This window comes from Leopardus geoffroyi, chromosome A3 (assembly GCF_018350155.1).
Source record: "Leopardus geoffroyi isolate Oge1 chromosome A3, O.geoffroyi_Oge1_pat1.0, whole genome shotgun sequence".
In the NCBI taxonomy this organism is placed as follows: domain Eukaryota; kingdom Metazoa; phylum Chordata; class Mammalia; order Carnivora; family Felidae; genus Leopardus; species Leopardus geoffroyi.
This window is the reverse complement of record NC_059336.1, coordinates 79,104,429-79,128,849: the sequence shown is the minus strand read 5'-3', so window position 1 is coordinate 79,128,849 and position 24,421 is coordinate 79,104,429. Positions and strand designations below refer to the sequence as shown.

Sequence of the window (24,421 nt, the reverse complement as noted above, 5' to 3'; positions counted from 1 at the left end):
TTCCATAGCAGACCAAGTAATCTGGGAGGTGCAAAAGGAGAAAAATATATACAATGTATATGTCTATACATTAAATGAATAAAGCATTGGGCATGGCATCACTCATTTATTACACAAATATTATCAAATACCCACTAGATATTAAGCACTATTTTCAGTAAAGATTGTTTATATGGTTACTATTACATGAAACGCCTGTTCAAGGCTTAGTCTTTTGAAAAGTAAAAAATTTTTTTAAAAAACACACTTAAAAAATATGTATGCATAGATGGACATATGCAGTCAATATGCTATGTCTTTAAACAAAGTCTTAAATAAAAATAATTAATATGATTATGAAAAACCAAATATTTTTTTATATGAAGACTGAAAAAAGTTGTGATGAATGTCTGGACAAATAAAACAAATGTTATAACATCATTAGAAAAATGTACAGATTCATATACATGCGTAGGATAAAAAAGATAAATGGTTTTACTGAATTCATTTCTCCTACAAAATGAATTTAGTTTTTGTAACACGGAGAAGGTGATAGGTAGGCTTTTATTTTTTGTAAATTAAAAAAAAAAAATTTTTTTAACATTTATTTACTTTTGAGACAGAGAGAGACAGAGCATGAACGGGGGAGGGTCAGAGAGACAGAGGAAGACACAGAATCTGAAACAGGCTCCAGGCTCTGAGCTGTCAGCACAGAGCCTGACGCGGGGCTCGAACTCATGAGCCGTGAGATCATGACCTGAGCCAAAGTTGGACGCTTAACCGACTGAGCCACCCAGGCGCCCCATAGGCTTTTAAATAAAACACAAGTTCCTGGGACACCTGGCTGGCTCAGTCAGAGGAGGATGCAACTCTTGATCTCAGGGTTGTGAGTTCAAGCCCCACGTTGGGTGTAGAGATTACTTGAAAATAAAATCTTAAAAAAAAAAAAAAACCACACACAGGTTTTTTGGATATCCTTTAGGTAAGGTTCACAGCTATAACGTAGATTTATCTTATTTAATAAAGTTTACAGCAATTTCTAATACTTAATAAGAATATTATGAATTCTGAATATCTGAAATAAACACATGATTGCTTAAACAAAGAAGTAAACCATAAATAATTTAAATTATATTGTTAAATATTCTTTGTGTTTAAGCAAAAATTACATGATATCTATATACAAAAGAATGAGACTGGACCCCTTACCTATACCACACACAAAAATTAGCTCAAAATAGATCAAAGACTAAATATAAGTGCAAAGACTAAATATAAGTGCTAACACTATAAAACTCTTATGAGAAAATAACCTTGGACTAAGTGATGGTTTCTTAGCTATGACACTAAAAGCACAAGCAACAAAGAAAAAGCAGAAAAACCAGACCTCCTCAAAATTTAAACTTTGTGTTTCAAAGGACACCATCAAGAAAATGAAAAGGCAACATACACAATAGCAGAAAATACTTGCAAATCATATTATTTGACAACGGACTTGCATCTAGAATATATTAAGAACTCTTGCTGCTCAATAATAAAAAGATAAATAACCTAATTTAAAAAATGGGCAAAGGATCTAAATAGACATTCCTCTAGAGAAGATCTATAAATGGCCCATAAGCACATGACAGGATACTGATCATCATTAGCCATCAGGAAAATGAAAATCAAAATCATAATAAAAGAAAAAAGAAAAAAATCGTAATGAATTATTACTTCATACCCATAAGGGGCTGTATTCAAAAAGACAGATAATAAAAGTGTTGACAAGGATATGAAGAAATTGGAACTGACATTACTGGTGGGAATGTAAAATGGTGCACTTTGGAAAAATTAGACACATTATTTCATCTTTAAAAACATAAAAACTCCTTTTTTCTTTTTTTTTTTTTTGAGAAAGAGTGTGCAAGTGAGTGAGGGGCAGAGAGAGAGAGAGAGAGAGAGAGAGAGAGAGAAGCAGGGCTCACCAGCTCATGTTCTACCCAAGGTGGGGCTTGTGTTCACCCGAAGTGGGACTCAAGCTCACCAGTAGCAAAAGGGGGCTCATGCTCACCCAAGTGGGGCATGAGCTCACCTGATGGGGGACTCAAACTCACAAACTGTTAGATCATGACTTGAGCTGAAGTCAGATGCTTAACGACTGAGCCACCCAGGCGCCCGATACATAAAAACTCTTAATTTATCCTTTCTCCACTTTCAAAATACCAACACGATCATTGTCAAAATGGAAAAAAAAACCACGATAATCCAGGAAATTAAATAACAGAATATTAAGGAAAGGCAAAAAATATTTTTTTTGTCTACCAGATATTAAAAAAATATTGAAAATAAATGAACATAGAACTGTCAGTAGGATTAGATAGAGATCAACAGATTAGAATAGTAAGTCCAGAGATTTGAAGGTGGAATTTCAAATCAGTAATAAAGAATGAAATATTCAATAAATGTGGAGACAATTAACTATTCGTTAGAAAAAAAACGTTAAAACTAAAATAAACTCCATGTGGAGTCAAGATTTAAAAGTAGAAAATAAAAGTAGTCAGGAAAATGTAGGTGACTACGTATTTATTATACAGCTTCAGGTGAGGATTTTCTTTTTTTTTTTCCTCTTTTATTTATTTTAAGAGACAGAGAAAGTGTATGTCCGTGAACTGGGGAGAGAAAGAGAGAAAGAGAGAGAGAGAGAAAGAATCCCAAGCAGGCTCCATGCTGTCAGTGCCAGAGCCCAACAGGGGGCAACAATCCCACGAACCATGAGATCATGACTTGAGCTGAAACCAACAGTAGGATGCTTAACTGACTAATCCACCCAGATGCCCCCAAGAAGGATTTTCTAAACAGGACAAAAAAGGCAGATATTAAAGTAAAAGATTCACAGATTTTACATTAAACATTTTAAACTTGTAAACATTTGTATATAAGACTACCATTAATAACCTAATAGGCTGGTAACAAACAAAAAAAAAATAACTAGATCAAGGGTTAATATATTTAATACATAGAAAATCATTATTTAAAACTACTAACAAAACAAATTCACAAATAGAAAAAGGACATAGCATTAAATATAAAATGTTCAACCTCTTTAGGATTTAAAGTAAATTAAAACTGAAACAAGTTAACATTTATTAAAAACATATATAATTGATGGAGCACCTGGGTGGTTCAGTCAGTTGGGTGTCCAAATCTTGATTTCTGCTCAGGTCACAATCTCGTGGTTCGTGGGTCTGAGCCTCACCTTGGGCTCTGCACTGACAGCATGGAGACTGCTTGGGATTCTCATTCTCCCTCTCTCTGCCCCTCCTCCACTTGCATGTGAATGTGCTCTCTCTCAAAATAAATAAATAAACTTAAAAAAAATATATATATATTATATAAATGAGAATTTTGGGGGTGCCTGGGTGGCTCAGTCACTTAAGCATCCAACTTCAGCTCAGGTCATGATCTCATGGTTCGTGGGTTCAAGCCCTGTGTCCGGCTCTGTGCTGACAGCTCAGAGCCTAGAGCCTGCTTCAGATTCTGTGTCTACGTCTCTTTCTTTGCCCTTCCCTCACTTGTGCTCTCTCTCTCTCAAAAATAAATAAACAGGGGCACCTGGGTGGCTTGGTCAGTTAAGCGTCCAACTTCAGCTCAGGTCATCATCTCATGGTCCATGAGTTCGAGCCCCGCATCGGGCTCTGTGCTGACAGCTCAGAGCCTGGAGCCTGTATCAGATTCTGTGTCTCCCTCTCTCTCTGCCCCTCCCCTGTTCATGCTCTGTCTCTGTCTCAAAAATAAATAAACATTAAAATAAATAAATAAATAAATAAATAAATAAATAAATAAATAAACAAACAAACATTTCTTTAAAATGAGAATTTTGAGGGGCGCCTGAGTGGCTCAGTTGTTTAAGCATCCAACTTCGGCTTAGGTCATGATCTCACGTTTCGTGAGTTTGAGCCCGGCGTCAGGCTCTGTGCTGACAGCTCTGAGCCTGGAGCATGCTTCAGATTCCGTGTCTCCCTCTGTCTGCCCCTCCACCGCTTGCACTCTGTCTCTCGCTCTGTCTCAAAAATAAACATCTAAAAAATTTTTTTTTAAAATGGGAATTTTGAAAAGACATATACACATAAATAATATGTGACATAGAAAGTGCAGGGATCAAGTATTCAGCTATGTTGATTGGAATATAACACGGATGGCCCTTCTAGTGGGCAATATGTAACAAAAGCCTTAAGAAAAGAATAACATATTTCTAACTATGTTAGATAGCCTAGGGACTAAAGGGACAAAAGGGACTGGTTTAATAAATTATTATAGCTCATAGCTCAAATGCTGCAGAAGTCTATTAACTGATATATAAAGATGATTACGATATGCTGAATGAAAAAGCAAGCAGCCAAACAATACATTTGTTGTATATCCACCTGAAGACTTTTTCTGTCTATAGAAAAGTATCTGGAAGGATATAATTAAGGTGTTAACAACTTACTTTAGATAGGGCCAGATTTATCATTCTGATTTTTCACTTATTTCCTTTGTGCCTGTGTGGGTTCTTTAAGGACATGTTTTGTTTAGTAATAAAAAAGTTACTAAAAAATTAACACTACTGGGGCACCTGGGTGGCTCAGTTGGTTAAGTGGCCGACTTCGGCTCAGGTTATGATCTCACAGCTCGTGAGTTCGAGCCTCATGTCGGGCTCTGTGCTGAGAGCTCAGAGCCTAGAGCCTGCTTCTGATTCTGTGTCTCCCTCTCTCTCTGCCCCTCCCCTGCTCACACGCTCTATCTCTCAAAAATAAACAAACATTAAACAAAAATTTAAAAACACATTAACACTACTTAGGTGTGCCTGGGTGGCTCAGTCCAGTTGAGTGTCTGACTCTGGATTTCAACTCAGGTCATTATCTCATGGTTTGTGGGTTTAAACCCTGCATGGGGCTCTGTGCTGGCAGCGGGGAGCCTGCTTCGGATTCTGTTTCCCTATCTCTCTACCCCTTCCTTGCCCTCTCTCTTTCTCTCTCTCAAAAATAAGTGAACATTAAAAAAATTAACACTACTTAAAAATAATCTGATTCACGTTTAGTTGTATTTTAGTTAAAATAATTCAACAATTCAGTGAATTTGAATACACAGTGAATATTAGATGATATCACAGAGTTATTGTTAATTTTCTTGGGTTTGACCATGGTACCACAGTTATAAAATAATGTCATTTTTTTTTAATGTTTCTTTCAGAGGCAGAGAGCATAAGCGTAGGAGGGGCAGAGAGAGAGGGACAGAGAATTCCAAATAAGCTCCATGCTGCTAGTGCAGCGCCCGACGTGGGGCTGGATGCAATGAACCATGAGACATGATCCGAGCGGAAATCAAAAGTCGGATGCTGAACAGATTGAGCCACCCAGGTGTCCCATGTCTATTTTTAAGGAGATGTACACTGTAGTCTATGGGGTAAAGTGTCACAGTGCCTGAAGCTTACTATTAAATACCACAGAAAAAAAAATTACATAAAGGGATCAAGCAATTAGGGCATATATATTAGAATAGAGGGGTGTAGTACTATTCTTTCAACTTTTCTATACGTTTGAAGATATTCACAATAAAAAGTTAGAACAGTAGTTGACTTCACAGGTTTGTCCCATTTTAAAAGTTAACATGTTTCAAAACTTAACCAGAAGGTTTGAAAAGTATAAATTAGGGAATGATACTATACACTAAAAAATAAATTCCTGGGCACCTGGTGGCTCAGTTGATTCAGTGTCTGACTTCAGGTCAGGTCATGATCTCACAGTGCATGAGTTCAAGCCCCACATCAGGCTCTCTGTTGTCAGCACAGAGCCCACTTCAGATCCTCTGTCCCCCCTCCCTCTGCCCTTCCTCCACTGATTCTCTCTCTCAATCTCTCTTAGAATAAATAAACATAAAAAATAAATAAACTCCCTTATCATTTCACAAAGACCTATAACATAACTGAGGGCAAGTAATTTCTTGTGGGTACTGGTTTTCTCAGCTGCAAAAGAAGATGGTGGAACTTGGTTCATTCACTGATTCCACAAGTATTTATTGAGTGTATATGACGGAGCAGGGCAATGGTGAATAGGCTTAAAATTTATTGTGGAAAATCACTAATGTCATTTCTACTTTTAGAGAACTCTGAGATGATTCACCTTCTTTAGGATTCCTATTAACAGCAGAAATTCTGAGGTCAATGTTTCTCAAACTAGGGTTCATGGATAAATTACTAGAAATCAAAGAGTTCTCTATAAGAATGTTTAGATTTTAAGTTTTGATTCTAAGCATAAAATAAAATCATCTAAATCATCAGGATAACAGAGTATTTCAGTGCCTATTTGCTTTTCTGTTTATAATTAAGTTGTACTAAGAAATACTTCAATTGTCTAAGGTAAATTTTTTTTAAGTTTATTTATTTATTTTGAGAGAGACAGAGAGAGTGTGAGTGGGGGAGGGGCAGCAGGAGAGGGAGAGAGAGAGAATCCCTGGCAGGCTCTGCAGTATCAGTGCAGAGCCAAATGTGGGGCTTGAACTCACGAACCATGAGAATCAAGTCAGATGCTTAACCAACTGAGCCACCCAGGCACCCCATCTAAGGTTAATTTTTAAAAGGATAAGATAGGGAAGGGACTTGATAGAGGAGGGAGGCAGTGGTGTCAGGGGAAGGCTAGTAATGTCATGGTGCAATGTAAGTCTTCATACGAGGTTAAAGAGAGAAAAGTGGAGGAAGGATGAAGTCTTTGAAAGGTATAAGGCAATATAAGCTAAATGCAAAATATTTTGTGCCATGACAGATCACACAATATTTGCCTTGTAATCAGCAATTCAATTTCAGCAAAACACTATTACTTTACAACATTAGGTAACCATTATTATTTTTATTTTTTTAATTTTTTTAAAGGTTTCTTTACTTATTTTGAGAGAGAGAGAGAGAGAGAACACAAGCGTGAGAGGGGAAGGGGCAGAGGGAGAGAATCCCAAGAAGGCTCAGCGCTGGATACAGGGCTTGAACCCACATACTGTGAGATCATGACCTGAGCTGAAGTCGGGAGTCTACCAACTGAGCCACCCAGGGGACCCTATTTTTTTTATTTTTAGAGACAAAGAGCATGAGCAGGGGAGAGGGGCAGAGGGAGAGAGAGAAAATACCAAGCACGCTCCATGCTCAGGGTGGAGCCTGATGAGGGGTTGGATCCACAACCCTGGAATCACGACCTGAGCCAAAATCAAGCTGGATGCTCAACCGGCTGGGCCACCAAGGCACCCCTAGCTAACCATTTTAGTTTGAATTGTGTTGTTTTTAGTTCTCACTTGTGTCTATAATATGCAAATTTGGTTTATGGGTGTATAGGTGTGTTTACAACTAGTATTATTAGCGGACATTTTATTTACATTATAATAAAAATAATTTAAGGGGCACCTGGGTGGCTCAGTCTGTTAAGCATCCGACTCTTGATTTTGATTCACATCCTGATGTTACTGTTTGTGAGATTAAGCTCCATGTCAGGCTCTGTGCTGATGGTGCGGAGCCTGCTTGGGATTCTCTCTCTCCTTTTCTCTCTGCCCCTCCCCTGTTCATGCTCTCTCAGAAAAAAGAAAATAAACATTAAAAAAATAATTTAAGTCAACATTGGGAGTTCTCAAGGTTTTCCTTTAAAAAGATCTGTCCAGGGGCGCCTGGGTGGCTCAGTCGGTTGAGCGTCCGACTTCAGCTCAGGTCACGATCTCATGGTTTGTGAGTTCGAGCCCCGCGTCAGGCTCTGGGCTGATGGCTCAGAGCCTGGAGCCTGCTTCCGATTCTCTGTCTCCCTCTCTGTCTGCCCCTCCCCCATTCATGCTCTGTCTCTCTCTGTCTCAAAAATAAAAATAAACATTAAAAAAAATAATAAAATAAATAATAAAATAAAAAGATCTGTCCATCACTCAAATTTGACAAGCATAGCATTAGGGATTTAATAACATATGACTTGATTTACAAAAATTTTATCTACCCATAATTTTCCAGTAACAGTTTTGTTACTTAAATTTATGTATTAGTGAACTTTCAGTTGTTACATAAACAATTGGTTGAATTTAAACATACCAGGTGGGTTAATGTACCAGGTGTTTGGGTAATGTACATAAATAATAATTTATGCAGTTTGTATCTAGTCAAATCATATCATATGCACATTCAGTATTCACACATATGTATATGTAAAATTCAAATGTTTTTCTCTTAATAGCCATTTCTTTCTTTTTTTAAATTTTTGTTTGTTTTTTTAATTTACATCCAAGTTAGCATATAGTACAACAATGATTTCAGGAGTAGCATTTCTTCTTTTTTTAAGTTTATGTATTTATTTATGTATGTATTTATTTATTTAAAGGCTTTAATGTTTATTTATTTTGAGAGACAGAGCTCGTGCATGAGTGGGGGAGGAGCAGAGAGAGGAAAACACAGAATCAGAAGCAGGCTCCAGGCTCCGAGCTGTCTGCACAGAGCCTGACGCGGAGCTCAAACTAACAAACTGTGAGATCATGACCCAAGCTGAAGTCAGACACTTAACCGACTGAGCCACCCAGGCACCCCGAGTTTATTTATTTTTGAGAAAGAGTGAGAGAGAGTGAGTGAGCAAGCTGATGTGTGAGCAGGGGAGGGGCAGAAAGAGGGGGACAGAGGATATGAAGCAAGCTCTGCACTGTCAGTGCTGTGGAGCCCCACATGGGGCTTAAACTCATGAACCAGGCTCAAACTCACAAACCAGGCTCAAACTCACCAACTGTGAGATCATGACCTGAGCCAAAATCAAGAGTCAGATGCTTAACTGACTGTGCCCCACTAGCTGTTTCTTTAAATTGGTCACTTTTTCTGATTTTTCCAGGAGCTATCTAGAGGATGGTTATTTACCTCTTTGGGTGTTAACCCAGGCACAAGCCTTGCCACAGTTTCCCAGTTGATGGTCTGATGGATTCCAATTAATGGATAAAGGATCATGTCCAACACCATTTGGTTGTTATTGTTCAAGAAATTGTTGTTCTCTGAATATCCACGACTCATCTTTTGGAACTAGAAATAAAGACAAATAGATTTATTTACATATGAAATCCAAGTGTTTTTAGGACATTATAAATCAGTTACAATTTATTCCTAAGAGTTATATGCTACCTATAAAGGAAGAATAAAAGTGACCTAAAATACACATGGAATATACGGCTCAAATCTCTTCAAATATTATAGCATTTCAATATTATGGATTGGTGGATGGACAGATGGATAAATTATGTGATAAAAAAGTATAATAAAATATTAATGGTAGTAGAAGTGGTGGGTATACAGGTGTTCACTATAACATTCTTTTGACTTTGCTATATGTTTAAAATTTTTCATAATAAAACACTGGGGGGGAAGTTGAATACAATATATCTTCCTTAAAAAAAATCCATAAGTGTGCCTTATTTGTACATTGATTGGCAATTCACAGATGGTGGAGTTTAACTATAAAAAAAAACAAATAAAACACAAACACACACAAACAAAAAAATAAAGCTCATTAAAAGAATTATAATTTCATTCTAGTCCTAAGCAATATTTCCTTTATTCTTTTGTGAGTGAATGTCCATCCTACAAACAATGAAGACTGAGAATACTTAAATTTTACTAATGTAATCAAATGAAATTTAAAAACAAGTTAATGGGCGCCTGGGTGGCTCAGTCCGATTTCGGCTCGGGTCATGATCTCACAGCTCGTGAGTTCGAGCCCCACGTCGGGCTCTGTGCTGACAGCTCAGAGCCTGGAGCCTGCTTCTGCTTCTGTGTCTCCTTCTCTCTCTGCCCTAAACCACTCGCAGTCTGTCTCTGTCAAAAATAAATAAACATTAAAAAATAATTTAAAAAAAAAATAAATAAATAAAAACAAGTTAATCTTACACGATAGGATAAGCATAATCATTGTTATTATGCTATGTGATTGTTAGTTATAAATTGTGGGAAGATTACAGCAACAATTGTAATTAGTATTATTTCTAGAAATTTGAGTTTTTGGAGTGTTCTTCCTTGTCTTCAGGAAAAACATGACAATTGGCCTGATAAGGCTTAATCCTTACACACATCCAAACACACCCTGCCACTCAAATATAAAAAGCACCTACATGCACGTACGCAGTCACTCCTGCCCCGTGGAGGCTTCCCTTGCTTCTTCATCTGGCTCCCCACCCATCTGTCCTCCCATCGCATCCTCTAATTCAATCCAGGAGCCCTTGAATGACATGTCCAGTGACCAAGGGAGTCCAAGATCTTCAAGCAATAGAATCACCAAGAAAAAGGGCTCTAGAAAGCTTCCCAAATAAATGTAGTTCAATAAACATTTAGTGAGATTCAACTATGTGCCAAGCATTGTGGATACAAAAATAAATATGGCATGGTCCCTGTCCTCAAGGAATTTATGGTCTGGTGAGGGATATTAGCAGACAAACAGGTAATTTTAATATCATTTGCTGAGAACCAAAGCACAGGGGAGCCATGGAGGAGCAGAGGAAGAACACACATAATAATTGTTATTTATTGAGTACAACTGGCCCTTGAACAGTACAGGTTTGAGTGTACTGATCTACTTACATTCAGACTTCTTCAGTACAATGCTGGACTATAAATGTATTTGCTCTTCCTTATGATTTTCTTTTTTTTAATGTTTATTTATTTTTGCAACAGAGAGAGACAGAGCGTGAGCAGAGAGAGACAGGGAGACACAGAATCAAGAGCAGGCTCCAGGCTCCAAGCTGTCAGCACAGAGCCTGACGCAGGGCCTGAACTCACAAACTGCAAGATCATGACCTGAGCTGAAGTCAGACACTGAACCTACTGAGCCACCCAAACGTCCCAGCTGATCTTATGATTTTCTTAATAACATTTTCTTCTCTTCAGTTTTCTTTATTGTGAGAATACAGTATATTATGTACAAAATACGTGTTAATAGACTATGTTATCAGTAAGGTTTGTGGTCAACAGTACGCTATTAGTGCTTAAGTTGTGAGGGAGTTGAAAATTAACATGAGTATTTTCGACTGAAGGTGGTCAACACTCCAACCCCTGCATTTTCAAGGGGTAACTGCAGTTTAATAATTGTAAAACACTTCTTTGAGCCCAGGTGAACATAGATTTTACAAAGCTTTATTGTTCTCCACTTGTATGCCTAGCACATCGTCACTTTTCATACCACACAATTTGAAATGTATGTTAGAACATAGAGTATTTCATTATAATTTGTTTGGACCTCAGTAGAAAACAGTCTAATCCACAATTCAGGGCAAGGATTTGGGTGTTTTTTTTTTTCTTCACTTTCAAAAATATTCATTTAAAAGTTCTAAAATATTTATTGTGGCCTGCAAAGTGCTGGCACTTGTTAGCTAATTAAAAATACTGTCCATATCAAATACTTAAAATTTTTTGTATATATTTCACATGTAATATTCATTTATAATATACATGATATTCTCATAAATTCTCTTGGAATAGCTGTCATAGTGCACTACATTCTGGAAAGAAAAGTACAGACTTATCAAAAACTGGCAATAAGAAAAAAGTTGAAGTTCAAATTACACTACTACTAAATCTAGTCCCATTCATGATAAATTATTTTTTTTAATTTTTTTTTTTAACGTTTATTTATTTTTGAGACAGCGAGAGACAGAGCATGAACAGGGGAGGGTCAGAGAGAGGGAGACGCAGAATATGAAGCAGGCTCCAGGCTCTGAGCTGTCAGCACAGAGCCCGACGCGGGGCTACAACTCACGGACCGCAAGATCATGACCTGAGCCGAAGTCGGCCGCCTAACCGACTGAGCCACCCAGGCGCCCCAATAAATTATTTTTTTAATGTTAATTAATGCTTAAGGTCAAACGTGTTATTTACCAGAAATAAACATTCTATTTAATGCACTACACTTTTTAAGAACTCTTCGTGTCCTACTCCCCCCACCCCATTCCCACAATCTTGGTTTATTTAAATGTTTTAATAAAACTAATCTAATTAATTAACAAATGGAAGTCCACCACTGGCATCTGATTTTTCTTTTTTTTTTTTTTTTCCGAATAGAAAAAGGCTTTTGTAGACAAAGCCTTTTTCCTTAGGTAGAGGAAAGACGCTAAACGAAGGGGCCGGTAGGGTAGGTAGGTCAAAGGCCTTTGGCGTAACTGAGATCGGGAGAGAACAGTCATCCTGCTCCAGGGGAGAAGCCTTGTGTCCACGCTTCCTGACCACAAATGAGAACTGAGGCAGTTGGCTTTCACCGTGAACGAAAAAATCACATCTGCAACCCAGGATAAATAGATCAAAGCCGTGCAAACCTTGGGCGCAGACCTCACTGCGAGGAGCGTCCTCAGAGTTCCCCAGCCTTTGGTGTCCCCGCCTTTCCCGTAGGGGTAGAAACTCCCCGGGCGTGGAGCGGGTTGGGGACTGACAAAGGCGCCGGGCAGGGGGGCAAGGCTGAGGGAAGATGCTGGCAGACACAGGGCGCGGCCCGGCGGACGGACACCGGGGTTCCCTCTGCTGGTGGTGCGGCAGGGACAGCCGGCAGGGACCTGGGGCTGGGAAGGCCGGCGGGCTGCAGGCTGGGCGTGGGGATGGACGTTCGGGGGCGCTTGGGCGAACGGGACCCCGGCCCGGCCGGGCGGAGGAGGAGGCCGCGGCGTGAAGCCGCTGACTGCCAACGGTACCGCCCCTTGCCGCACTTCCCGCCCCCCCCCCACCCCCGCCGGCACCCCAGGCCCCTCGACGTCTCGCTCACCTGCTCGGGGCCGTGGTGGCCCTCACTACGCCTTTGTCACCTGCAGCGGCCGGGACAGACTGTCCTCGCGCCATTAAGCTCCAGCTACCCGGCCCGCAAGCATGGCCACGGTACTCACACGCATCGCCCCTCCTGCTCGCAGGGTACCGCCGGCCCCCACGCCGTTCAACCAATCACAGGCCAGCGCTACAGCGGCGGAACCAATGAACAACTAGCTCCTGCAGGGCTGGGACGGGTGGCCAGAGAAGCGGCTGCAGCTAGCGGCCGCAGCCCAGTGCCTTTGCCTTTCCCTTCCCCCTCTCGCTTTCACTCCTGGGCTTGTCGCAGTGCAGCGTCTTCACCCCCCAGCGTCTTGTTTCTTAGCAACCAGATCCTCCCGACCGGATCTTAAGTGACCAACTCTTGACTCTAGAGGAAATAGGAACAAGGGAGATAAAAGAACGCGGATCAACCATGGATGAAATAGTTGGCGGTATAGGTCACTTTGGTATAGGTGCTTAGGTTAGGTTGAATGGTAAAGTTGTATCATTTAGAAGGACACAAGAAGTATCTTGGGTGAAGCATTGTCATTATTATCAGGAGGCATCTCTTGAAAAACGTAAATAGCTCTGGGTTAGAAATTCAGTGTTCATTCACATTGATAGGTTCCACATGTGTTACTGTGGTAACTACTATTACTGGGAAACAAGTAAGATATATAAGTCTCAGTCTTGTAGGGTAAATACTACTATGTGTCAATTACTTTTTTAAATTTTATTTTTTAAATTTCGATCCAAATTAGCATATAGTGCAACAATGATTTCAGGAGCAGATTCCTTAATGCCCCTTACCCATTTAGCCCATCCCCCCTCCCATAACCCCTCCAGTAACCTGTTTGTTCTCCGTATTTAAGAGTCTCTTAATGTTTTGTCCCCCTCCCTGTTTTTTATTATTTTTGCTTCCCTTCCCTTATGTTCGTCTGTTCTGCGTCTTAAAGTCCTCATATGAGTGAAGTCATACGATATTTGTCTTTCTCTAATTTCGCTTAGCATAATACCCTCTAGTTCCATCCACGTAGTTACAAATGACAAGATTTCATTCTTTTTGCTTGCTGAGTAATACTCCACTGTGTATATATACCATCTCTTCTTTATCCATTCATCCATTGATGGACAGTTGGGCTCTTTCCATACCCTGGCTATTGTTGATACTGCTGCTGTGAACATCGGGGTGCATGTGTCCCTGTAAAACAGCATCTCTGTATCCCTTGGATAAATACCTGGTAGTGCAATTGCTGGGTTGTGGGATAGTTCTATTTTTAATTTTTGAGGAACCTCCATACTGTTTTCCAGAGTGGCTGCATCAGCTTGCATTCCCACCAGCAATGCAAAAGAGATCCTCTTTCTCCTCATCCTCGCCAACATCTGTTGTTGCCTGAGCTGTTCATGTTAGCCATTCTGACAGGCGGGAGGTGGTATCTCATTGTGGTTTTGATTGGTATTTCCCTGATGATGAGTGATGTTGAACATTTTTCATGTTTGGTTGGCTACCTGGATGTCTTCTTTGGAGAAATGTCTATTCACGTCTTTTGACCATTTCTTCACTGAATTATTTGTTTTTTTGGTGTTGAGTTTGATAAGTTCCTTATAGATTTTGGATACTAACCCTTTATCTGGGATGTCATTTGCAAATATCTTCTCCCATTCTGTCGGATGCCTTTTAGTTTTGTTGATTGTTTCCTTCGTTGTGCAGAAGCTTTTTATTTTGATGAGGTCCCAATAGTTCATGTTTCCTTTTGTTTCCCTTGCCTCTGAAGATGTGTTGAGTAAGAAGTTGTTGCAGCCAAGATCAAAGAGGTTTTGCCTGCTTTCTCCTTGAGGATTTTGATGGCTTCCTGTCTTACATTTAGGTCTTTCATCCATTTTGAGTTTATTTTTTGTGTATGGTGTAAGAAAGTGGTCCAGGTTCATTCTTCTGCGTGTCGCTGTCCAGTTTTCCCAGCACCACTTGCTGAAGAGACTGTCTTTATTCCATTGGATATTCTTTCCTGCTTTGTCAAAGATTAGTTGGCCATATGTTTGTGGGTCCATTTCTGGGTTCTCTATTCTGTTCCATTGATCTGGGTGTCTGTTTTTGTGCCATCAATTACTTTTTTTTTTAATTTATTTTGAGAGAGAGAGAGAGAGAGAGAGAATCCCAAGCAGGCTCTGCATTGTCAGGGAAGAGCCCATTATGGGGCTAGAACTCATGAACCAAATGGTGAGATCACAACCTGAGAGGAAATCAAGAGAGGAAATCAAGAGTCGGATGCTTAATGGTCTGAGCCACCCAGATGCCCCCTCCCATGTTAATTACTTTTTTAATTTTTATTTTTTATAAAAATGTTTTAATGTTTGTGGGGGGGGGGGCAGGAGGGCAGAAAGGGAGACAGAGGATCTAAAGCTGGCTCTGTGCTGACAGCAGAGAGCCCAATGTGGGGCTTGAACCCACTAACTGTGAGATCATGACCTGAGCCCAAGCCAGAGGCCTAACGAATGAAGCCACTCAGGTGCTTCCATGTCAATTACTTTTAATTTTCACTCGCAATGTGTCTAGTCTGAGGACTAAAACTAAATGTTAGAAAGGACAGAAAAAATAAAGCTCTATTCAAATGGGTAAATTACTATAATGAGATCTGATGATTGAGTGGCTGTCAGTTTTTTCTAATTATATCAACTCTGACTTTTTGCTATTTTTACTATCAAATCTTTTACTATATTTATTCCACAGAGACACGGAAGTTAGGCAAGCTCTGTATTTAATTAGGTAAATACTTTTTTTAATGTTTATTTTCGAGAGAGAGAGAGAGAGAGAGAGAGCGCCTGAGTGGGGAAGAGGCAGAGAGAGAGGGAGACACAGAATCCAAATCCAAAGCAGGCTCCAGTCTCTGAGTAGCCAGCACAGATCCTGACACGGGGCTCAAAGTCAGGAACTGTGAGATCATGACCTGATCCGAAGTGGGACGCTTAACCGACTGAGCCACCCAGGTGCGCCTAGTTAGGTAAATTCTTAAAGAGAAGCTATTTGCTTCTCTTACTTGACCTTGACTTTCTTTCTCCTAGTCCTGAACTCAGTTGTGATGGTGGTGAGCCAGTTTAAACCATGAGGATTAGAAAGACTCATGAGAGGGGCGCCTGGGTGGCTCAGTCAGTTGTGTCTGACTCTTGATTTCAGCTCAGGTCATGATCTCATGGTTTGTGGGTTTAGGCCCGCATCAGGCTCAGCACTGAGTGTGGAGCTTGCTTGGGATTTTCTCTCTCCCTCCCTGTCTCTCTGCCCCTCATGCAAGCGTGCTCTCTCTCTCAAAATAAATAAACTTTAAAAAGTAAATGTTACTTTAAAAATAAAAAAAGGACTCATGAGATTTTTTTAGAGCAGTAACATAGAAGGCACCTTGGCCTTGAATTTAATTACCTTGTGAAGAGAAGCTGCCTAACAGGCCCTAGACTGTTATATGAGAAAAAGTATTTATCTTTCTTTAGCTACTGTTGTTTTTTTGGTCTGTTACAGAAGCTTAGAGTAGTCCCAAAAGGGAAAACTTGGTCCCTGAAAGGGGTGTGCTATAATTACAAAGATCTAAGCTATGTATGGCATTGGCAGGTAGAAGCATATTGCAGGCTGGAAGGCTGGTGACTCCGAGTGCATTGGGAAGTGTCACTTGTGTTAACTTGAAAGGTAGATTATCAAGCCTACAGCTCTGAGGAAAGGAGTTTAGAAAAGGTCAAAATCTAAGTTTATATTGGCTGACGATCTTTGCTTTTAACAAGGTTTGATAAAAAGGAATGAAGTCAGTTAAGAATCAACCAGTTTGCAAGCGGAGATAGAATAGAGCTCTATTCCTGGACCCCATTCACAACATTTGCTCTTGCTGTAGATCCACATACTACTATACCATCTCTAAATGATCAATTCAGGAACTTAATGTTTGAAGCTTTCCTCATCACTCTCTAGTCTTTTCGAGAACAATATCCCTTTACAGAATGATAGAGCAAGAAAGAATCCTTGATAGATGGGCTTATTCAATCTTTTTATTCCAAGGTTAGAGAAAGTTCAAGTGACTTGCCCAAGGTCAACTCATTCGGTTCAATGACTTTGCCCAAGGAAGAATCTTTGGCATTGTACAGATGTTCCTTTCTAAGGCCTTTTATGCAGAACGGGTAAATGTATCTAAAACTTTCATCTACTTCCCCTTCCTCACCAAGTCTAACCCTTTTATGTTCAGAAGCTCATCCCTCTATCAGTTTTAGTACAGACTAAGTTGCTTTAACAAAGAGACCCTAAATACAGTGGCTTAAACACAATAAAAGTTTATTTCTCTCTCAAATTACAGTACAGGTGGGTGCTCCAGAACTGGTGTGGCTGCTTTGCCAATCTTGACACAAAACTTCCATCTCTGAGTCTGAAATGGCTGCAGAGAAAATGTGGAATAGTAGTGTAAAGCAGTTAAATTCTCCATGGGGGGCCAGGAGGAGACAATCTCTAAAATTGTAAGAAATACAGGATGAGCACATTATTTAGAAATAAGGTAAAAACAGAGTAGCAGAAAAGCTAAATGTGTTTGCTTCTGGGAACCTGGAGTGAGGTAGGGGACTACTTTATTTCCTTTTTTTTTTAAATCACAATTTGATTTTCTAAAACCATGCGATTTTACTAGTTTCATAGTTAAAAATATAAGTGAATGGATAAAACATATATATGAAGGAAAAATAGTAACTTCAAACAAGTTATTTCTTCAGCTAGGCAAATATTAAATATGAAAAATTAACCATAACAATCTGGAATAAAACTTCAAGGGATACTGACATTGGTGAAGGAATAGGGGCAGGGGACCAGTAGGGAGAAGTGTCTGGAGGAGAAAGCAGGGAGGATGATAGTGTGCCAACATTCTTGTGTGGTTGTAAGACTTCAATATTGATAACTTTAAACACTGGTAGAGAAACAAACATAATTAGGGGTTAAAAAGTAACCACAACAAGAATAAAAATAGAAATGTATAGGTTTCAAACCTGAAGAGACAACGCATCTGGCGGTTTCCGAGGATCTGTCTCTTGCTTCAACAGTGTCTGGATGGAATGGATGCAGGGACGCCCCTTCTACCAGCCTCCCGACCACCCTCCAACCCTTTTTCCAGTCACAACCTTTGGACCCTATTTTGAACTTAGCTCTTTATTACTCATTAACTGTGAGCTCCCCAGATTCCTCAGAATTATTTCACCGAGGTGGAGGGGGCTGTCAACCTCCTGGTCAACATGCATCTGCAGGCCTCCTACACCTACCTCTCTGGTCTTCTACTTCGACTGTGACAATGGGGCTCTGGAGGGCGTGGGCCACTTCCGAGTGTTGGCTGAGAAGTACGAGGGTGCGGAGTGTCCCCAGAAGGTGCAAAGTCAACAAGGCAGCTGTACCCTCTTCCAGGACCAGGACCAGGTAGAAGCTGTTCCAGGAAGAGTGTAATGAAACCCTGGACACCAAGGAAGCCGCCCCGGTTCTGGAGAACTTGAACCAGGCCCTTTTGGCTTTGCATGCCCTTGGTTCTGCACACACAGACCCCCATCTCTGTGACTTCCTGGAGGACCAAGATGAGAAGGGGATCAAGAAGATGGGCAACCACCTGACTCACCCCTGTAGATGGGATAGCCCCCAGGCTGGGCTGGGCGAGTATCTCTTCTAAAGGCTGGCCCTCAAGCGCGACTAGGAGCCTTTGAAGCCTGGCAGCCTTTGAAGGACCTCTCTGGCCTGCAACCTCCGGACCAGGGTTTGTGCCTGAGCCTCTCCCTGCAGCCACCAGGCAGCTTTTTAACCACCCTGGAGCCCTGTCCCAAGCCATGGACCAAAAAACAAAAAACCTGAAGAAAAAAATGTGATCTATAAAAAAAGAAATTTAAAGTACAACACTTGTAGTAAGGTAGTGGAAATATGTGAAAAACTGATAAAACCATGAAAAGCTATCAAATGGAGATTTTAAACATAGTCCACTTAGAGCAGAGACCAAAAAAAAAAAAAAAAAAAGCAAATGTAAAGACAAATTTAAAATATAAGTTCAGGGGCACCTGGCTGGCTTAGTTGGTGGAGCATGTGACTCTTGATCTCTGGATTATAGGTTCAAGCCCCCCCTTGGGTGCAGAGATTACTTAAAAATAAAAAATAAAATAAAAATACAAGTTCAATCTAATGTACTTTTCAGTCTAACATAATTCCCTAATCCACGTTTCCACATGGAAATATTTCTCAAGAGTGACACTCTGGTGCTTATTTTTTCCCCTTCCCTTCCTCTCTTACTGCTTCTCAGGGAAGGAGTGTTAGCTGATTAGTGATTTTATAAGAAAAAATTATACACATGTAGTTTTCCAGCCCCTCTCCACTCTCACTGGATTGCTTACCTACAGTGAAGGTTATTTCTGGTGTTTTTCTGAACATTCTCTAAGTTTGGTAGTTTACTTTGTCTGAGACTGGATGGATAGTTGAATTCAGGTAAATATTAGCAAATCCTATGCATGCCCTCCAAACTAGCTTTAACATAGTTCGCATACCAGCCCGACCTGCCTGTTCAAGATCTTCAATTAGCTGTTTACTCTCTTATTATTATTTTTTAGTAAGCTCTATGTCCAATGTGGGGCTTGAACTCAGGATCTTGAGATCAAGAGTTGCATGCTCTACCAACTTGAGGCAGTCAGATGTCCCTGGTCTCTTATTCTTAAACATAAGCAAACAACCAAAATTCAGCGGAAACCTGAGGAAAAGATTTGTCATGAAAGACCAAAGATATACAACAGGGGGAAAAAGACCATGTAGGAAAATGGAAACCTCGAAACAGAACCACCAGTTCTCTTATGTGGAATGACTCAAGAGAAACATAATGTTGCTTTCTGTTACAGCTTATTAAAAAAAAATTTTTTTTAATGCTTATTTATTTTTGAGAGAGAGAGTGCAAGCAAGGATGGGGCAGAGAGAGAGAGGGAGATACAGACTCCAAAGCAGGCTCCAGGCTCTGAGCTGCCAGCCCAGACAGAGCCCGATGTGGGGCTCGAACTCACAAACAGTGAGATCATGACCTGAGCCAAAGTCAGGCATTCAACCAACTGAGCCACCCAGGCACCCCATGTTACAGCTTATTTTTAATGTGATAGAGCCTGGGTAAGCCTGGCCCAGATTATTAGCTGTATGTGATTAGCTAAACTGCATGGTGATGAAATCCTTGCCCTTTTCCTTCAAGTCCTGTTCCCTGGATCATTTGAGAACACACAAGTGATCTACTCCTGATTGAAGGATGGCCACAGGGAACTTAAAAGCAGAAAAGCCTAAGCACCCCACTCCCCTGGACTGTGTTACAGGCAGATATTCAGTTCTAGTAGTTGGTACTTTCCAAAATACACTAACTGTGGATAACCCTGGGTTTCCTAAGATTTGCTCAGGACCTTGCCCAATGATTTCTCCAGAAATGGTTCTTGTAAATTCTCAGAGAAAACTGAAGCCAGACTATGATCCAGTGCGTCTTTTCAGCTTATCTTCTCCTGGGACACCTTATCAAACAGCAGCAATAGTACCTTCTGTATACAGCTAGATTTCTGCATGCTAGTACTTTTTTTTTTTTAAGTAGGCTTCATGCCCAGCACAGAGACCAATGTGGGGCTTGAATGCACGACCCTGAGATCAAGACCTGAGCTGAGATCAAGAGTCGGACACTTAACCCACTGAGCAACCCAGGTGCCCTGCTAATACCTCACTTTTATATTAATCATCTTACACACACACACATATATATGTATATGTGTATATGTATATATGTATACATACATATATAAATGTATTTTTTTTGGTAAAACAAATTATTTCATCGAAAAAAAATAGTACCCAGAAGGAATGCAAGAATGGTTTGATATCAGAAAATCAATATTATTCATCAATTACTATTACTAGAGGTGAAAAGTCAAAAGACAATCTAAACAAATGCAGATTTAAAACAGCAATGAAAGGGAACTTCTTTGGATAAAAGACTAGCATAAGTCTCACAGTAAACATCACATTTAATAGAGCAACTTTAGAATCTGAGGTAGAAAAAAATAAAAATGCCTGCTACCACAGCCACTGTCAAAAACAGATGGGCAATAAAGAGAATGCTAAGCACAAAGACTAAAAAGGAAGAGATAAGACTGTCATTATTTGCATTTACATAGACAATCCAAGAGAATCAATATTAGAACTAATAAGCATTCTTCAAAGCTGCAAATACAAGATCAACATACTCAGTTCAGTACATTTCTCTGTACCAGAAATAATAGGACACCATTGTCAATGGCAACATAATTTATAAAATCCCTAGGAACAGCCAAAACAACAAACAAAAACCCAACAAGCACACATACACATAATGTCCTGAATAAATGGGGAAATTATGTTCATGAATGGGATTATTTAACCGTATGTCAATTTTTTCTAAATTAACCTCTATATTCAATGTAATTCCAACCAAAATCTCAGCAGCTTTTTTAAAAAAGGGAACTTGATAAACTGATACTATAACTTAAGCTGAATAAAAACCCACAAATGGCTAATGTAATTTTCACAAAGTAGGGCAAAATAGATTCACCTATCATATATTAGGACATATTACCAAGTAACGTTAAGTAAGACAGTGTTGTACTGGGAAAGAAAGGAACTGATATATATCAATAGAAGATAAGAGAGCCTCAAAGTTTCATGTTTATAGGAACTTGGTATGTAATGAAATGGGGGAAGATGTGGATTATTTGGTAATGGTTAGAAAAATGGACTACCATCCTACCCTGCATGCCCAGCAGACATTCACAAGACCCAAAAGGATATAGCTCAGCACAAAGGTCACTTAGCTTGGCAGGATATACCATAGTACATAGATCATGTAGAGAAGGGCATTCTCCTTAGGTAAGCCTCATGTGCCACAGGAACCACTATCTTGTAAAAATCCCTGATGGTAGGTTCCAAGTCTCTGCAATGAGGAACAAGCTCAGTTACAGTCTTCCCTTTCTCTGAGAATTCTCAAAGCCTGTGTTGTTTTTTTGTTTTTGGTACAACACAAAAATCTTGCTGGGTAAGTAGTTGGCATTCCATATTTATCTTAATAGATTTCCAAGGAATTGGGGCGCCTGGGTGGCGCAGTCGGTTAAGCGTCCGACTTCAGCCAGGTCACGATCTCGCGGTCCGTGAGTTCGAGCCCCGCGTCGGGCTCTGGGCTGATGGCTCGGAGCCTGGAGCCTGTTTCTGATTCTGTGTCTCCCTCTCTCGCTGCCCCTCCCCCGTTCATGCTCTGTCTCTCTCTGTCCCAAAAATAAATAAACGTTGAAAAAAAAAATTAAAAAAAAATAGATTTCCAAGGAAATTGTGCTAAGGAGAAGGTAAAACCAAAATAATTTCCCCATACATAGAGAGAAGGGATTTTGTTAACCCATTCCCTTTTATGACTAGCCGGAGAAAAAGTTGGATTCATACCACATGCTACATCCAAAGATAAATTCCAACTAAACTAAAGGCCTAAATGTAAATGGTGAAACTATAAAACTGAGAAGAACAAGACCTAAAAAGCACAATTGGGAAAATTGAGGATTTCTATTCCATGAAGGACACCAAACACAAGAATTAACAAATGACAAGACCAAGTTATTTCCAATGTCTGAACCTGACAATAACACGTCTAGACTCTATAAAAAGTTTCGTGTACTACATAATCAGCAAGAAAGATAAAAACTTAATAGGAAAAAAAGGGCAAATTATAAGTACAATATAGTATTTTCCAAAGAACAGAAAACCAAAAAAGTATATGCCTACCCTCATTAGTAATCAGACAATGCAGATTAAGACAAAAACACAGTTTCACATATCAGCTTCACAAAAAATCAAATATATCAAGTACTGCTGAAGAGGCAGATAAAATGTAATCCTCATGTTTTGCTGGTCCAAGTGTAAAATGGTGCAACCATTGCTGAAAACAATGCAGCATTACTTAACTGAAATTACATATGCATATACCCCCAACCCGAGGCATTCTACTCTAGGACATATATCCCATACAGATGACAGGGCAGTTTCATAGGAAGACACGTACAAGTTTGTAGAAGGGGAAACAGCTGAGAGCTTAAGTATCTGTGGCTAGAGGAAAAGATCAGCTGTGGTATGTGAATGCAGTATAATAATATGCACCAGTCAGAAGCACGTCATATAAGGTAACATGAGTAGGTCATAAAACTTAATATTTTAAGAAAGTTAGAAGCAAAATAGATTCATACCACATTATCATTTATATAGAACACATATTAAATATATAGTTTTAAAAAACATAGTTTTTTAAGGAAATATATACAAAATTTGGAAAATGGCTTGGAAGGATAAACATTTAGTAGGGAACAAGGAGTACGGAAGAGCAGGTAGGAGAGGAAGAAAATAAAGGTGAAATAAAACAGAACAAAAGTGTAGCCTTTCTAGACCAATGATATTGGTGTCATTAATAAAGAGTATGATCAATGACTGACTCAATTCTGAACACCTGAGATCCTCACAACCCAAAACACTCATTTTACATGAGCAAAAACATTAAGCCTTAAGTTAAACATTATTTCTTTAAATGTGAAAAACTATTCATGAAGCATAATAAGTATCCCAAAGGATTCATGCATTTGCTGAGTTTAAAAGAAACAGTTCATTCTTCCAAATAAGATAAGCTCAATAAAAAACTAATACGAAAGAACATGTCAAGGCAATGCTGAAAAAACAAAACTTCTTGTGTTGAATAAATATTCCAATGTGTTTTTTCTAAGTTAGGCAGTTCTAGTATTCAGCAAAATAATTTTAAAATGCATTTTAGGCAAAGTTATAAGTACAAGCAAATTTTGATTTTTTTTTTAATAATTTTTTTTTAAGTTTATTTATTTTTGAGACAGAGAGAGAGCATGAACGGGGGAGGGGAAGAGAGAGAGGGAGACACAGAATCGGAAGTAGGCTCCAGGCTCTGAGCCATCAGCCCAGAGCCCGACAAGGGGCTCGAACTCACGGACCACGAGATCGTGACCTGAGCTGAAGTCGGACGCTTAACCGACTGAGCCACCCAGGCGCCCCGCAAATTTTGATTTTTTTTTTCCAACTTTTTTTTTATTTTTTATTTTTTGGGGGACAGAGAGAGACAGAGCATGAACGGGGGAGGGGCAGAGAGAGAGGGAGACACAGAATCGGAAACAGGCTCCAGGCTCCGAGCCATCAGCCCAGAGCCTGACGCGGAGCTCGAACTCACGGACCGCGAGATCGTGACCTGGCTGAAGTCGGACGCTTAACCGACTGCGCCACCCAGGCGCCCCCGCAAATTTTGATTTTTAATTAAGTATATGTGATTCTGAAATTCTAGATGGATATAAATCCTTTGTGACATTTTTACAGAATGTAAAAAGTTTCAATATACACAGAAAAATTTACAAAACATATACTTGCTGTAACATTGTACTTTTGATTTTGCTTTACATTTTTAAAAATGTTTGTTTATTTTTGAGAGCGAGAGATAGAGTGTGAGTGGGGTAAGGGGGGAAAGGGAGAGAGAGGGAGAGAGAGAGAGAGAGAGAGAGAGAGAGAGAGAGAGAGAGAGAGAGAGAATCCAAAGCAGGCTCCAGGCTGAGTCAGCACACAGCCCAACGTGGGACTCAAACCCACAAACT

General features: G+C 39.8%; 1 protein-coding gene and 1 pseudogene across 4 annotated transcripts in view; one reads left to right on the top strand and one right to left on the bottom strand.

Annotated features, from left to right (window-relative positions):
* Nucleotides 1–12,873, bottom strand: part of SANBR (SANT and BTB domain regulator of CSR) — a 66,733-nt gene extending 53,860 nt beyond the window's left edge. For 2 of the 4 annotated variants that reach the window (XR_006703484.1, XM_045446148.1), the window contains exons 1-2: nt 12,732–12,873; nt 8,858–9,016 (exon numbers count right to left, since the gene is read on the bottom strand). Coding sequence is in view for 2 of the 4 variants with exons in the window: in XM_045446148.1 (XP_045302104.1) it covers nt 8,858–9,007 (150 nt within the window). In the remaining 2 variants the exon portion in view is untranslated. The remainder of the gene's footprint in view (nt 1–8,857; nt 9,017–12,731) is intronic. The other 2 variants (XR_006703483.1, XM_045446147.1) reach the window with 1 other exon arrangement.
* Nucleotides 12,874–13,184: 311 nt separating this feature from the next.
* Nucleotides 13,185–18,742, top strand: LOC123581379 (annotated as a pseudogene).
* The last annotated feature ends 5,679 nt before the right edge of the window (nt 18,743–24,421 follow it).